At 35.1% G+C, this 17,369-nt stretch overlaps 1 protein-coding gene across 2 annotated transcripts in view; it reads right to left on the bottom strand.

Annotated features, from left to right (window-relative positions):
* Window positions 1-719: 719 nt before the first annotated feature.
* LOC145998499 (uncharacterized) overlaps window positions 720-17,369 on the bottom strand; it is a 98,725-nt gene continuing 82,075 nt past the window's right edge. For both annotated transcript variants that reach the window (XM_083134919.1, XM_083134918.1), the window contains 4 exons: window positions 8,293-8,328; window positions 6,991-7,102; window positions 1,862-1,935; window positions 720-856 (listed from right to left, as the gene is read on the bottom strand). In XM_083134919.1, the coding sequence (XP_082991045.1) occupies window positions 839-856; window positions 1,862-1,935; window positions 6,991-7,102; window positions 8,293-8,328 (240 nt within the window). In that variant the 3' untranslated portion in view covers window positions 720-838. The remainder of the gene's footprint in view (window positions 857-1,861; window positions 1,936-6,990; window positions 7,103-8,292; window positions 8,329-17,369) is intronic.

Here is a 17,369-nt window from a genome sequence, read left to right on the forward strand (position 1 = left end):
GTTATTTCTATAGACTCTTTTTCTTTTACAATTTGTTTCGAAAGTTACAAAGAGCTCTCTTACATATTTACATATTCTACAATAATTTGCGACGTGAAAAGTAATTAATAGTTTACAAAATTGGTTTCTTAAATATGTACACGTTGCTGTGCTTTTTGAGTTTATAAGTCATTATACAAATTTTAGTTTGAACAACTTATGTTGAATGTGTACAAATAAAATAAATATCTAGCAGAATTCTTGAAATTGCTGGGATACTTGATTTTTATTAATATTACACATTCTTTGATACTACATATTTAGGTACATATTTTATCAATTATTGTTACATATTTATCTACATCTATTTTTCTTCCCTTGGTCTTGTAGCATGGCTTTATCATTTCTATCATATTATATGTATATACATGAAGAAATGTTGATTTCGAACATCAACAAAATATGTTCTGGTGATCGAACATATGTCTGAATAGGCGAAACACTTATGGTTGCTCACCAGCAACAGTTTTTAGAATATACCACGAAATCGAATCCATTTCTTTGGGTCAGGATTATCTGTTAGAAGCTATCATTCATTTTTGTTTAATGTTAGAAGAAAACTCAACCAAACTTTTCAAAAATTAATTCAGATAAATCAGTTTTATCTCTTTTTCGCTCTGCCCTTAAATCATAATGCTACACTAAAGATGAATCCTTAATCTCGAAGTAAAAAGCTTGACTATTCTGCTAGAACTTTATTTTCTACTTTGCTTGGATACATAATAATAGTGCGTTTACGGTCTTCGTATTTCGCTTGTGGAGGAGGATTAAACTCTCTCATTTGTGGTGACGAAGATCATCATTCGTTCTTTCCTTCCTGAAAAGAAAAATGATAACGTTTATACACATATTTTAATCCTGAAATACATATATTAACTATGTGTTCATCATTCTTGCTTGAATCTGTTAAGGAGATCTAATGATGAAGATTATGTAATGAAGAATCCTACAATTAGGTTCGTTTTTTTGTGAGCACACATTTTGGTTTTTCATCCCACTTTGGACAGTAGGGCATTCTTAAATTGGTACAAAAGATGGCTGATTAAACATCCCCCCCCCCCAATATGCGAATACTTTAAAGTTACGATTATATGGCTATTTGGTGGTACCCCTGGAGGGAGCAATTTGAACTCTGTTTGATTGAAACCTTTGTAATTATCATTTACTTTTGAGCAAACCCGGAATATTTTTGGATGGCCTGTAAGGGTAACCCAAAGAAACCGATTCAGGAACAAATTTACCATGCCTTGGCTAATTTTTATGATCTAGTCTAGAAAATTTTCAAGGCATTCCTTACCAATTCCACATTTAGTGATTATAATGCCACCTCCAAAAACACTTAAAATTAATAAATGTATCATCCTTGTAGGACCACGGAACAACTAAGGAAAAGATGGTCTATAGTTTGTGTTTTTGCAATACAACTTCCAACATGGCAGTGTGGAGGGAACGAAATATCTAATATTCAAGTTTTGTACGAAACTTCTGCATATCGTGCGTTACCAACAATGTTTTCGGAATCACGAAGAGGATATTTTTTTCTGAATATTAAATTTTCTCAGTCACAATACGGTAACGAAACAGATAAAATGCGACTCCTTTGTCCTTATGGAGATCTGCACCCGAATTTCTATCACTACCTTACATTACCATTTTCAATGAAGCTGCAACCTATATATATATGATAGAAAAAATCTATTTTTATATTCTCTAACATGTTTTCAGCATCAAAAGTTTAATGATTACATAATCTTACGCTAGCTGAAGAGTGAGTTTTATGAGACTCTAGTTTTAATAATTGAAAACACAGATAAGAACTTACTGGTTTCATGCTTCTCATCATACACTTAACAGCTTTTCCACCCTTTGCGCATCCTTCGACAGTTTCATTTGCCACTGCAAAGAAGGAACATAATATACAATTAATATCAGGTTGATGCAAACTTGTTTTCACTAGTGATCGCGGGAAAAGTTAACATTTTGAAAAATGAAACTTACATTTTTTGCTCAACAAAGACTACATTAAGAATTATTTTTTAAAAGAAATATTGAACGCCTAACTTTAAAATAATTATCTCCACTACATATTATAACTTTATCATGCGCTACCAAGGATAAAGTAGTCGGTAGCAATTGGTATTATTACAGTGCATTTTAAAACATTTATGATTGATTAATTTAGTGTTTTAAGTCCACTTTATACATAGGAAGGTTAATCGGGACTGGACCTACAGTTTCAAGTAGGATCCGAACAACTATGTGCCTCCACCGGGTATCGAACCCGGGACCCCTTGATTAGAAGGCGACGACGTTACCACTTTTTTCCCATTTTCATCAATTTTTCTCAATTTTCAGTTTTTCTCATTTTGGACACACTGAAATACCCATGCCTTACCCGGGACTCGAGCCCGGAACCCCTGGCGTCATAGCGGGCTGTGCTAACCACTCCGCCACAGAGATCGACGTTTTTAAATGTTGATTGATTGATTTGCTTTATTTTACTTCGCCTTTTGTGCCACTTTTGGCTAATTTGTGAAGATGGGATTCGAACCCGGGACCGCTGGGTGTCGTAGCGCCACGGGGTCGGGTTAGGTTAGGTTACTGGCTACCACTGCGCCATCGAGGAGGCTTAAACATTCTAAAATAGTTTATTATTATTACATAATACACTTTTAAAATAGTTTATTATTATTACATAATAGACTTGCGTGCTTAAATAATGACCGCTTTCTAATCAATTGTCTACTGCGTGGATCAACACACTTACCACTTTAGGCGGTAAACCAGCAGATTAGATCCAAGATACAAAATAAATTAGCTAGACTAAGACGTAATCGGTTATCGAATTGAAAAACGTAGGAAGGAATACTTTAGACTTCCCCTCACCCAGTCGTTGATATTGTAAAGTGTTATGTCCTAGATATTAAAAGCAAATTAAAATGGTTTCGTTTTAATATTTATAGAATGCGTAGTTACTTTTCTAAAAACATTTGACATGCCAGTAGCAAGAGAATCGAATTACTTTACTGAAAATTGATCAATATTAATAATGAATAACTATGATAGTACACTTCTGTTCACAAAAAGTGGCACACTCGTTTGAGTTGGTCCAGCTTCGTGGCCGGAAGTACAGCCGAAGTAAGTGTTCGGAAAGCAGCAGTGTTGCTTACTATCAATCAATTTAACCATATGCTGGGAATTTTGGGTCTCTCAGACTCAAAGAAAAGGGCTAACGGAAAAATTGCAGCGTAAATATTAATCAAATGGGAATTTCCACGTCTGCAATCAAAGTAATGTAAATGTGAAATATTCCTGAAATTTATTTTAAAAACAAATCCGTTTTTGACGTTCGTGACGAAGTAGTTATCACAATTCGTTAGAATGCGAGGGCCCCGGGTTCGAATTTGGCCTGAGCATGGGTGTTCTTTTTCAGTTTCACTTCATCGTCGCGAGTACCCGAAAATGGAAGAAAAGCAACACTAAATAACAAAAAGGAAAAACCGCAATACGAATAAGCGAGACAAAAGTAGTGTTCTTGCAATTCCTGAAAATGATGCCAAAATTTCTTTTTCGGAAATTGTGTTATCCTAGTCCAGGTGAAGGCTTGAGGAATAAATAAACTCCTTCCCCATACACTTTGGCAACCAGAATCGCAAAGTTGGCACTGAATATGCGATGGGAAATATAATAGAAATTCTAAAGGAAGAAGAGCCAGAGGGGCACATCAGTCATACAGTCTATTAAAAATAAGTCAATGGTTTTCCTCTCATTTAACTTTAGCAGTAAATGGAATTTTTGTAAAATAAAAATTGTCGGGCTTTACTTTGTTTACACGTGCACGTTGGTTTCGTAATGGAGCACAAAAATAGAATTGTGACTCGTAAAATTCTTACCGAATGAATGAATGCCTTCGTAGATTAGAGAATAATGACTCTTCTTTTTTAAATAAATAGTTTAAAATAATATAATTTATGTGCCGTTAGTTAATGAGATTCGTCGTCACATAGCAGAATCCGCTATATTGACGGGAACTAGAGAACGGTAGTAATTATTTAGCGTTGTAAACACTAACCTTCCACAAAAGCACGACTTCCAAAAGTCTTCATTAATTTTCATGCACAAGCTTCACTTGTATTTTTTCAGCAATGTGTACAGCACACAAATACTATTTGATGAAGCGTATTGCTTTCAAATTAATGTAATTAGCAAGAAGCGACATCAAAAGTTTCGAGCTGGACAGGAAAGATGCAATCTCATGGATAAATTACTCGAATAACTTTGTTTTTTCACCTTGGCTTGTGGCCATGTCGGTTAAAGGTCAGCTTTGTAAGATGAAATCCTAGGTTCGAATCCCTATGTCTCCAAAATATTTTTTCTTACCAAATGGGTGCTACATAATGTATTTTATTCTCGTCACACCAATTGAATCCCTGAAACTTTGTTATTGTTTGCGTGCCAATAAGAAAATATGTATTGAAACTATAACTCGTTCAGAGAACGTGACTGTTACTCGAGACTACTTGAAATTGAGAATTTTTAGTTTCTGCTAAGCCTCGATATTTACAACAAGTGCTAAAATCGAAAATTGTTGTGTGATAAAACACCGTTAATATTCTCAAAAAGAAAACCACTGAAATGAAATGAGTAAGTTGTGAGGAACATCAGCAGATGTATTTTACGATGTTCCGTCCTTCACGTGTCTCTCTCCTCGTTTTATACATGTACATAGATAGGAATTTACAAGTGACCCACTCGATGAATGTTCGCACCTTAAGATTAATTTTCAGATGGAAAAGAAAAAAGCCTGGTTCAAATTGTAAAGTCAATACGTGCGCAGATTGTAGATGTTAATATCAGAAACAAAGAGAATTAATCAGTAACTAAAATTATTTACCTAAACATCACTCATCTGACACTTAGAATAGAGCTGTAAAATATATATTTTGGATGATTAGCTGTTTGAGTATTTCATAGTGCACGAGTAAGTGTTTGGTTCAACCCTCTCTTCTAAATCTGTAATTTTCAAGGCATATCATTTGATCCGGTTGCATTGATTGATTGATTTGATGTTTTAAGTCCACTTTATGCACAGTAAGGCTAATCGGGACTGGACCTACAGTTTTTAAAGTGGGATCCGAACCACTTGTGCCTCCACCGGGTATCCACCTTGATTACAAGGCGACGACGCTACCACTGCGCCATCGGGGAGGCCCTTGATCCGGTTGCAGGAGTTATTACTAAGAATTAAAAAGAACTACTTTTAACTAAAATTATCGACCAATATTGCTTTCTAGTAGTGTTCGTATAAAAAGAAAGCACTATATTCGGCGACTATATAATTCATAAACATGATGGAAAGTTTGCCTGTCTCTTTTTTATATTATTTGATTTTTATGTTGTTGGAAAATGATTAATTTAATTTATTTTTGTTTGGACAGTTAATTTTATAGTTCTCCAGCTTAATCGTGAGCTAAATTAGAAATTGATAAATTTCGTGACTTAAGAGAGAGACTTTCGTATGTTGTGTTGTAAATTAGTCCCCTTGTAATAGAATGGCTCTGGTCGAAAGCAGATGGCAGGCACATTGTGGTTCAGATCTCAGATCTCATTTGCAACTGTAAGTCCCGTCCTGAGTATAATTGAAGTGTGAGTGAGACGTATCCACAGACTTTTGACAAGTTTTGAAAAAAATCACTTTGCCACGTGCCCCTGTGAAAATCAAGAGATATTTGAAATAAATGTATAATTTTTCCTTCTCTATGTAACCTCTAAAAGCGCAGAAATATAGGTTTCCCGTTAGCACCACATGTTTTTACATCTGAATGTTTGCTATTGAATTGAGCGTTGGCGGTTTTCGAAATTACATATTATACATCGATGACCAAAATAAACCGAAATATCAAAAACTACTTTCGAATCTTGATACACTTCACTGTTTACCGCGTAAATAAAGGGAAGGAAAGAATTCTGATCCTGACAGGGTTCGAACTCTCAACCCTTGCAGTTTGTTAATTTATACCAAAGCAAAATCAATTGTGTCTGCTTCTCTGTCGCAGAGAAGAAACAGCTGGATTGACAGGTTCACGTGACTACGTCACTGGTGCTAATCTTACTCCAACACGGCGAATACTTGACCTTGGCAGTCTAAAGCAGCTCCCGCGAAAGCCAACAGACAAGAGGAAGCTTTTATTCAGATAGTTCGTAACAAGGAAACAAACATTCCATGGAATGTAACGTCGAATTCTATTATTTTCCTCGTCTCATATTCAGCGCCGACTTTGCGATTATGTTTGCCAAAATGTATGGGGAAGGAGTTTATATATTCTTCAAGCCTTCTCCCAGGCTAGGATAACATTTTTTCCGAAAGAAAAAATAAGTTGTTTTTTTCATCATTTTCAGGAATTACAACAGCACTATTTCCGCCTCGCATATTCAAATTGCGTTTTTTTCGTTATTTAGTGTTGTTTTTCTTCCATTTTCGGCTACTCGCAACGATGAAGAGAGACTGAAAAAGAACACCCATGCTCAGGCCAAATTCGAACCCGGGGCCCTCGTATTCTAACGCATTGTGATAATCTTTTCTTAACGAACGTCAAAAATGCGCTTTTTAAGATATATTTTTCACGAATTTTTCTCATTTACATTACTTTCAATGTAGACGTGGACAGTCTTGTTAATTAAAATTTACGCTGCAATCTTTCCGTTAGCCCTTTTCTTTGAGTCTTGAGAAACACAAGATTCCCTGCATGTGGTTAAAATGTTTGATAGTAAGCAACACTGCTGGTTTCCGAACACTTACTTCGGCTGTACTGCCAGACCCGAAGCTGGACCAACTCAAATTGTCGGCATTCCTATTTGGAGCTCTTCATTAATGTCATACTCGTTTTAGATCTAACTTTTTTCTCGTTACAAAAAGTTCTGTGTATCATTTAATGGCATGGTCTTACTTACCCTTGCTGTTGCAGTCCTTTACATTTTTCCTCACTTTATCTTCATCAGTGACTCCGAAAATCTGTGACCCTTCCCAAGCTTTGTCTTCGTCTATCAGCATATCAGAAGTGAACTGAAGAAAATAGAAACAAAGAGATTAATATCAGCTAAACAAACTACTAGAAGTGAAATTGTTTTCGTAACATCCCTTACTGTTACACACATTTGCAGCTTGGGAGTGAGTCATAACTCCAGAAACCTTCAATTAACCAGCGAGCCGCTGACGTCATCTCAACCCAGCACCTATCGCTAGACCATGGAGGTATGAAGGGGGAGGAGTAAGCCTAGCGCGATTTTCATGAAGCCAGTCACGTGACAGAACCGGAGAAATCTGACCAAAACATTCGAAAACGCCGTAATGTCATTTTGTGTACTTTTGAATAAGATTTAAGAAACAATGGTGCCTGCTCAACACACGGCTGTACTAACTGTTTTGCCCACTAAACTTATAATAAACTTACAAGCAAAAGGGGAATGTTTTCGTGGAGGAGACCAATAAGCAAATTCTCGTAAATAAATCTGCTAACTTATGAGGGTAATTTGAAGCAAGAGAGGTGAGAAAGGGAGGGAAGTTGTTTTCTTGTTGAAAGTAGACATTTTTTCTTCACTTCATTAAATTTTTGTTCAAATCAGATACTTTGCCATCATTTCAGGACAAATATAATTCTCAGAAAACAGTAATTTCTGGATTACATCCGCATATGGGGACAAGATAGAATAAAAAATGTATAGCTACGTTCACTATGCAAGTTTTACCTACATGCTCTTTGGTAGCCTTAAATTACATTTTATTAAATATCCAAAAAGTCTACAAATCAAGTCAAAGTTAGCATTTCTGAAAGATGTATAACATATTAGAGATATCACCTTTATTATCATTAATTCTTTGATGATTCACCTTTACAGGTGGCGAGAAAAATTGCATATGCATTATACTCACACGGATAATTCAGGTTAAAAAACATAACTTCAAACAATTTACCTAAAAATGTAGTAAATACATAATTACCGTGCATAACATTAAAGTTATCAGTACACATAATGAATTAAACTCCTTATCTCACGCATAATGCACACACATAAACTAAACTAAGTCAACTTTTAACTGCGAAAATTCAACTGATTTGTTATAAGGAGACTCCCAATTTCATATTGAGTACTCTTGACATCAGTTTTCAAAAATTAAGTATTTGATTATTCCATAATTTATTGATAGCAATATTAATGGTATTTTACTTTAATATTATCACAGGTAATACTTACCGCTCCTTTTGCTGTACCGATGCATTGCATAAAACACTAAAAGAAAAAAATATAGCAATATGTTAATGGCTTTACAAAGGGAGACGAATCATTGACAGTAACAATCAATATTACAGTAATCTATCGCCAACAAATTGATATATATAGAAACATTTTTTTTGAGTGAATTGCCATAGATTAATAATTTCATAAGACATCAGTTATTTCGATTCGAGAAATACAAACTTAAAATGTTATGTAATGAAACTGATTTAAGTACAAGATAATTACGATTTGTTAGTCTTATTTCAAATTGGATAAAATACTTTTCACTCTTAACACGCTAAGCTTACTGTAGCTTGAAATACATGAATTCATTATTTTATTAAGCAATATATTTTCAAGTTTCTTAAACTCTTAAAAAAAAGTTTCTGAGGTATTTATTCATCGTAAATGTAAACTACATTCACAAGTCCTTAATTAAAAGTATGTACAGGCTTTCCCAAAGTATGACGACCCTGTCCCGCCCTCTTCCTGCTGTAACACTGGTCTGAAAAAAAAAATTCGAGCCCTGACACCATTCCTGCTGATTTTTATGTAAAATGACCTCCTGAATCCGAATATGACCCCCGTTTTCCCCCATCACCCACCGTTTTCGGGGGGAGCCCCCCACCTATTTTTATCACTTTTCGATAATTTGGAGGGATGAATAGGATTATTTTAGCCTTTACATTTCTTCTGAGGGGCCAGAGAGGTGAAAAGTTCTAAAACATGAACATTTGTAGCAAGGAGGTAGATTTGGGGGGGATTTGCCCCCTTAAATTGTAAAAAAAATCATTAAAAATGATCAATTTTTCCAGTTTTTCCGCAATTTTTTCACTTATTTTCTACATATTCTAGCTTCCAGCCCCCTCATCCTCCCCCAAACAGCCCCAAATAATAAAAATATATAGAAACAATAATAAAAATATATAGCAATAATATTAAAAATATATAGCAACAATAATAAAAATATATAGCAACAGTTCGGAAGATTCACTGTACAATGCTGGCGCTCTCAATACCTCGCGGGAACAGGTTTGCATAGGAATTTTCATGCTTTGACAAGTTTAAACTTGCATTGCTCTTGTCACTATAGTCCTGCACTGTAATCCTTATCTTCCCTCAGTATAGGTGAACGCTCAGAAGTAGGACCCCGAATGAAGGGAGACAGAGGGACGGGGAAGGTCGTCTCAAAGGTACCTGTAAATCAATGCCATTTGCTGTGCCCATGGTTTGGCGGGAACCTCACTGTCATCTCACAGATTGTTACTTTTGTATGACTTCCATCGTCGGGTTACCTAGCAAAAGTAAGCATACAATTCAGTATCCTAATATCCCTTCAGCTCTAAGACCAGTTCCTCACAACGAATCTTTGCCAATCCCAGTGCCCCCAAAAACCTATCTCTAGAGCCAGAAATGGATTTGAAAGACTTTGAGCCACAGCCTGGACCATCAAATGATACGTCCACCGATGATGAAGAGTGTTCTGCTTATTCAGCTCATCGACAACCTCACCTCGTTACTCAGTCGGAATTGAATGATCTCGTCAGGGATTTGGAGTTACCTAAAAGTAAATCTCAACTTCTTGGATCTCGACTTCAGCAGTGGAATCTCTTAGAAAAGGGCATAAAAATCTCTTCTTACAGGACCAGGCAGTCAACCCTGAAATTACTTTTTTCGGAAGATGAAGGCTTAGTGTTCTGCCCTAATTCAAATGCATTGATCATAGAACTGAAGATGGCATGAGACCCAGACAAATGGAGACTGTTTATAGACTCATCAAAGACAAGCTTGAAAGTTGTCCCGTTGGCCAATGGGAATGAGTTACCGTCAGTCCCGGTTGCATACTCTGTGGATATGAAGGAGACGTACGAAAACATCAGCCGAATCCTTGATAGAATCAGTTATGATTATAATTGGAAACTTTGCGCTGACTTAAAAGTTGTTGCTCTACTCACGGGCCTGCAATCAGGCTTCACAAAATACTGCTGCTTCCTATGCGAATGGGATAGCCGAACCCGAGACAAACATTACATCGTACGGAACTGGCCTCTGCCAGAAAGTTTTACTCGCGGTCAGAAAAATGTCACTCACGATCCTCTGGTCCCGATGGAAAATATTTACTTGCCGCTTTTGCACAACAAACTCGGATTGATCAAACAGTTTGTAAAAGCAATGGACAAGACAGGTGATGCATTTCAATTTTTGAAAACAAAATTTCCTCGTCTCAGTGAGGCTAAAATCAAGGAAGGAGTTTTCGTGGGCCCCCAGATAAGACAACTTTTCCAAGATTCGACGTTTATTGAACACCTGAATCGAAAAGAAAAACGAGCTTGGCTTGCATTCCAAAACGTGTGTGACAACTTTTTGTGTAATAACAAAAGTGATGATTATGTCGCTCATGTCGAGGAATTGCTGTCAGCATACAAGGCCATGGGTGTAACATGTGCATTTCCTTCACTCACACCTGGACTTCTTCCCTGAAAATTTAGGAGCAGTTTCGGATGAAAACGGGGAACGGTTCCATCAAGACATCAATAAGTTCGAGAGGAGATTTTCAGGGAAGTGGAACGCGAGCATGTTAGCAGAGTACTGCTGGTTTTTGGTACGAGAAACTTCTACCTCAGAATACAAAAGGAAAAGAAGCACCAAATAAAGGTACTTATCTTATTTATTTATTTAGTTATTATTCTTTAGATTTATTATTTTACCTTGTATTTATTATTCTTTACAGCTGAAATATTCTTTTTGCCCCTCCAAATCAAAATCATGGCCATAAAATATCAAAAAGTGATAAAAATAAGGGGGCTCTCCCGAAAACGGCGGGTGATGGGGAAAAATGGGGGGGGGGGCGCACGAAGTATTGAGAGCGCCAGCATGGTACAGTGAATCTTCTGAACTGTTGCTATATATATTTTTATTATTGTTGCTATATATTTTATTATTGCTATATATTATTATTGTTGCTATATATTTTTATTATTTGGGGGTGTTTGGGGAGGATGAGTGGGGCTGGAAGCTAGAATATGTATAAAATAAGTGAAAAAATTGCGAAAAAACTGGAAAAATCGATCATTTTTAATGATTTTTTTTACAATTTAAGGGGGCAAATTCCCCCCAAATCTAACTCCTTGCTACAAATGTTTTAGAACTGTTCATGTTTTAGAACTTTTCACCTCTCTAGCCCCTCAGAAGAAATGTAAAGGCTGAAATAATCCTTTTCATCTATCCAAATTATCGAAAACTGATAAAAATAGGTGGGCGGGCTCCCCCCAAAAAGGGTAAGTGATGGGGGAAAACGGGGGTCATATTCGGATTCAGGAGGTCATTTTACGTAAGAATCAGCAGGAATAGTGTCAGGGCCGATTTTCATGCAGACCAGTGTAATCAGTGCGCGCGATGCAGTTGACTGTCGAAAGGCGTGTCGCATTTTTCTCCCTTTTCTCGAATGTCTTAGCTAACAACATTATGCAAATAATATTATGAAGAGCATTGTATCTTTGTCATTCATGTATGGTTCAGCGATAACGGTGACTGTTTCGTGTCCGGTGTTTATATGTTATTTAAGTGATTCTAGTGCAATCTGTGAGTTTATATCATGCTTGCGAAGAACAGTAAGTACGCATGAGCACTTATTTATAAAAATAATTACAAATATTTGGCTTATATACAGTAGTAGATGTATTTTCTAGTTGGTGAATGACAATGTAAACAAACGGGGTTGGACTCAGAATTGCCAACTCAATTTAGATTTTGTTGGCTCTAACCGCAGTGTTGCTAGGTTACCAAGTGTGATAAATTATTTTCTAACCGGACACTGACTCAACACCGATAAGATGGGGGTTTGTGGAAAATGTTCCAAAACGGTGGTGCGACAGGATATGTTTCAAAAGATTCAGTGTAAGACCTGCAATAATATTTATCACAGCGCCTGTGTGAATTTAAAAGAGGATGACATTAAATTTATGCGTTCTATGGAACAATCATGGATCTGCGATGTGTGTGTAAAATCTCGCCGAGGTAGTATTGGTGATGGAACACCCGTGGTTTCTGATGATCATCATCCTACCCATGATGAGATGTATCGTCTTTTGTTAGATATAAAGGAGGAAATAAATGTAATAAGGAGAAGTAATAAAACGGTGGAGGATGAGATTGGGAAATCACTGAATTTAGCTCATGAAAAATTAGACGAGAACGCCAATCTATTAAAGTGTCAAAGCGTTGAATTGAAGAAATGTATGGAGGTAATAGACGATTTAAGAAGCGATAATGCCAGATTACAGAAGAAAATAGGAACTTTAGAATTACAGTTGGATGAACTGGACCAGTACGGTAGAAGGAACACTTTGGAAATACATGGGGTCCCAACTAGTGAAAACGAAAATGTAGTAAATATTGTTAAGAATGTAGGTCAGGCTTTGGATGTAAAACTTGAAGACAACATGATTGATTGTTGTCATAGATTGAAATCATCAAATCAAAATGTACCTGGTATAATAATTAAATTTGTAAAGAGGGACGTCAGAGATGAAGTTCTTCGTAGACGTAAAGTAAAAAGGACGTTACACTGTAGGGACCTCGGTCTGAATCAGGGGGGGCCTGTATATATTAATTGTAATTTAACACCGCTAAGGAGGAGTGTATTCAATGAGGCTAGAAAACTTAAAAATGAAAGAAATTATGCTTTTCTTTGGATTGACTGGGCAGGCAATATAAAACTTAGAAAAGCAGCAAATGACTCTCGGGTACATATACTTAAGTCAGTGCATGATGTTCGTGCTCTTGTTTAGAATGGCGAGTCATACAAATTTGTCATTTTATTATCAAAATGTTTGTGGCTTAAATACTAAACTAACGGATATGTATCTGAGCGTGTTAGCGAACAATTATGACATAATTGCCATAACTGAAACTTGGCTTAAGGCTAATGTAACGGACTCTGAATTTAGCGATAATGGGTATGTAATTTTTCGTCAGGATAGAATGGATAAAAGGGGTGGAGGTGCTTTAATGGCTGTAAAAAGTAATTATTATGTAAGAAACATAGACGTTAATATTGAAAATGTTGAGATTGTATGCATTAAGATTGGGCTTGAAATTTACTCTTTAATTGTAATTTGTGTATACTTCCCGCCAAAGTCAAATGTTATAGCTTATCAAACATTTTATGCATTTGTAGAAGATATGTTTAATATATGTAGCTGTAAAATTATAATAATTGGAGACTTTAATATTCCGTCTATTATTGAGTCGACTCATGATTTGACACAGGGGAATCAAATTGAAATGGAATTGCATAATTTTGTGTCTCTGACTGGTCTTGTTAGCATAAAAATCATTAAAAATATCAATAATAATGATTGGTCTGGTAATGTTAAGTTGAGAAAGAGAGCTAATGATTTGGTGGTCCATATATTAAATTCAATAAATGATGTCATCAACTTGAAATAAAGGTATGGCCGAAACCGACAACTATTTTTCAGATACTAGTGAACTATCTGTCTATTACCAGAATGTTAGAGGGTTAAATACAAAATTACATAAATTATACTCTAGTATATCCCTCGAAAATTATGATATAATCACACTAACAGAAACTTGGTTAAATGTGGGTGTATACGATGGCGAGCTCATAGATAACCGATACAATGTTTATCGCCAAGATCGGGTCCATAAGGGAGGGGGTGGTGTCTTGGTTGCTGTAGCAAACAAATATTCTGTTGAGCAATTTAAAATCACTATAGAATATGTAGAAATAGTATGTATCAAATTTATATTTGAACATACAAGCTACTTCTTTTTATCAGTATATTTTCCACCAAAATCACCAATTAAGAAGTATCAGGATTTTTTTGAATTTGTTGAGGAGATTGCTAACCGGCATAGTTCTAAAGTAATTATTGTTGGTGATTTTAATATTACCACGATAATAGATGATCAATATAATTTATTGGAAGGTGGACCTATTAGTATTTCTCTTGCTAATTTTTTATCAATGGGAAATTTTAAATCTGTCAATCATGTTAAAAATAAAAATGGGAAAACCCTAGATTTACTATTGACAAATATAAGTGATAGCATGAATCTTACTAGAAATTTACACCCGTTGCTTGAGGAAGACCACCACCACCCGTCACTACATATTCAGGTCTTTTTAAACAAAAAGGTTACTAGTGTTAAATCAAATCCAGTTACTGTATACAATTATGCAAGGGCTGACTTCTACAATATGTACAAACACTTGGAAAATGAAAAATGGGACAATTTAGCTACTTACAAGAATCCCAATGAAGCCTTAGACTATTTTTACAAGGTAATTAATGGTGTGATAGACATATATGTGCCGAAAATATCAATATGTAAAAAACGTTCTTACCCATGTTGGTTTACATCTGATATAATAAGAAACTTAAAAGAAAAAGAAACATACAGAAGAAAGATGAAATATTCAGACTACTATCAAACTAAATTTGCTGAATTACGTAGAAAACTAAAAAGAATGATAAATATAGCATATAAAACATATGTATCAGAAATAGAGAACAATTTAATAAGCAACATTAAACCATTTTGGAATTTTATAAGAAATAAGAAAAAAACGAATAGGAAACTAGCCTATATGATGTATAAGGGTAATAGATTGGAAACGAACGTATTAATTACTAATGGTTTTGCTGAATATTTTCAAACAGTGTATGCTTCAAATCCTTCAACATATAACATTATTGAACCCTCTGACATGATAGTATCTCAGTCGCTGGTGGTAGATTCAATCACCGACGCAGAATGCAATGAAGCCATAAAAAAACTAAAATCAACCAAATCCAGTGGTCCTGATCAATTGCCAACATACATATTCAAAGGTTGTGCCGAATTATTATGCACCCCTTTGTGTTATATTTATAATATTGTTTTAAAAACTCAAATTTTTCCTGATCTTTGGAAAATCAGCAAAATTTGTCCTGTTCTAAAAAAGGGAGACCCATGCGAAATTACAAATTACCGACCCATTTCTCTAATCTCAGCTCCTTCAAAAATATTTGAATATATACTATATAACAGGATATTCAACCATGTTAAACCTTATATATCAATAGATCAACATGGATTTTGTCCTGGAAAGTCTACTTCAACTAATTTGGTCAATTTCACACAGAGTATATCCGATTCCCTTGATGATAGGAATTCTGTTGATGCAATATATATGGACTTCGCCAAAGCCTTTGATACTCTTGACCACGATGTATTGTTAAGTAAATTGTCTAAGTTTGGTCTCTCTCATAACTTTCTTACGTTAATATCTTCTTACCTATGCAATCGAATGCAATTTGTAGCATACAATCAAGCTAAGTCATACACTTACAAAGTTTGTTCTGGTGTACCGCAAGGCTCCAATCTTGGACCATTATTCTTTCTATTATACATCAATGATCTACCCACAATTTTTAAATACTCAAAATGCTTACTTTTTGCTGATGACTTAAAATTGTATAAAGTAATGAAAGATTCAAATGATGCACATAAGTTACAAAAAGACTTGGAAAATGCACAAAGATGGAGCATAGAAAATAAATTAAACTTTAATGTCACAAAATGTTTTGCAATAACTTTTTCCAGGCAAATCAGACCTAATATTTATCAGTATACAATGAACAACCGTGCATTACAAAGAGTAAATCAGATAAATGACTTAGGAGTTACATTAAATAATAAATTATATTTTAGAACACACATTGATCAGATTTGTAATGATGCTTACAGAACGTTAGGGTTTCTAATTAGAAGTTCACAAGACATGCATAATGAAAGAGCTCTGACAAGCCTTTTTAATTGCCTTGTTCGAACCAAATTAGAATACGCAAGTGTAGTCTGGTCACCTCACACTCAATGTAATAGCAAGAAAATAGAAATAATTCAGAAGAAATTTGTGCGTTACTTATATTACAAAAAACACAAAAGATCATCTTTTCAGGATCAGGTATCATATAAACAATTACTCAGAGAATTCAATGTTACACCTCTGTACGAAAGGAGAGTAATATCTCATCAATTATTTTTATATAAGTTAGTCAACGGGCTGGTTGACAGTCCAAGTCTCCTCCAAACATTAAAATTTAATGCTAAGAAGGACATGTTGCGGTTCAGGCAGCCTTTTTATTACAGTAAATCCAATTCAACAGAACACCAGAATTCCCCCATTCTAAGACTATGTATTAAACATAATGAAATAGTCAGAAACGGTGGAGACTTGGATTTTGCTATGCCATTCATGCAATTCCTGTCTGTCCTTCGAAGAAGGTCATGAATCATGAATAAATAATAAATAATTATAGATGTTTTCTGTGTATATGGGTATGTTTATAAATACAATTTGCTTGTATGTGTGTATATTTGTTTATATATGAGTATTTGCATGTGCATAGTTATAAATGCCTCAGTCTGTATATAGATATGTACCTTGTTCTACCTCAGTGAATATCACTTTTGGATTTATGTTCTCTAGAATACCTATGCTGGTGTCTTTTTTATGAAACCATTATTGTAGTTTTGCTCTCCTTTTTCTTCTATTGTTATTGTATTGTATTGTATTGTTGGAATTATAATTTTTTAATTGTTTAAAATATGTATATATGCAAGCCTATTGTAATTGGAGCGAAAGCTCTGTTATAGGTGTAATAAATAAATAAATAAATTTCATAACATTTCTCCCAAACTGAACAGTGCACTGAATACAAGACTAACAGCATCGTTTTAACTCGGAACTGCATTTTGCTATGCACTATCTGTTTGTTTTAGGTATTTACTTCTCTTTCTTTTTAAATTTTAAATATCGCATTCTAGTTCAAGCATAGCTTACGCCTTGTGTCAACATTAGTCTACTAAGAATAAATAAATTATCAATTTCAACTTTTATTTTTGCTTCTCGCACGTATTTTTTTTAAAGACAATATTTCCACTGTTTCAGTCTTCATCAGGTAAGGTAATAATAATAATATTACACGAAGGTGCGAACTTCCGCCACCACTCGCCACTCTCACTTCTTATACCCTCTC

Source organism: Lepisma saccharinum, chromosome 14 (genome assembly GCF_977018435.1).
Source record: "Lepisma saccharinum chromosome 14, izLepSacc3.1, whole genome shotgun sequence".
Taxonomy (NCBI): Eukaryota; Metazoa; Arthropoda; class Insecta; order Zygentoma; family Lepismatidae; genus Lepisma; species Lepisma saccharinum.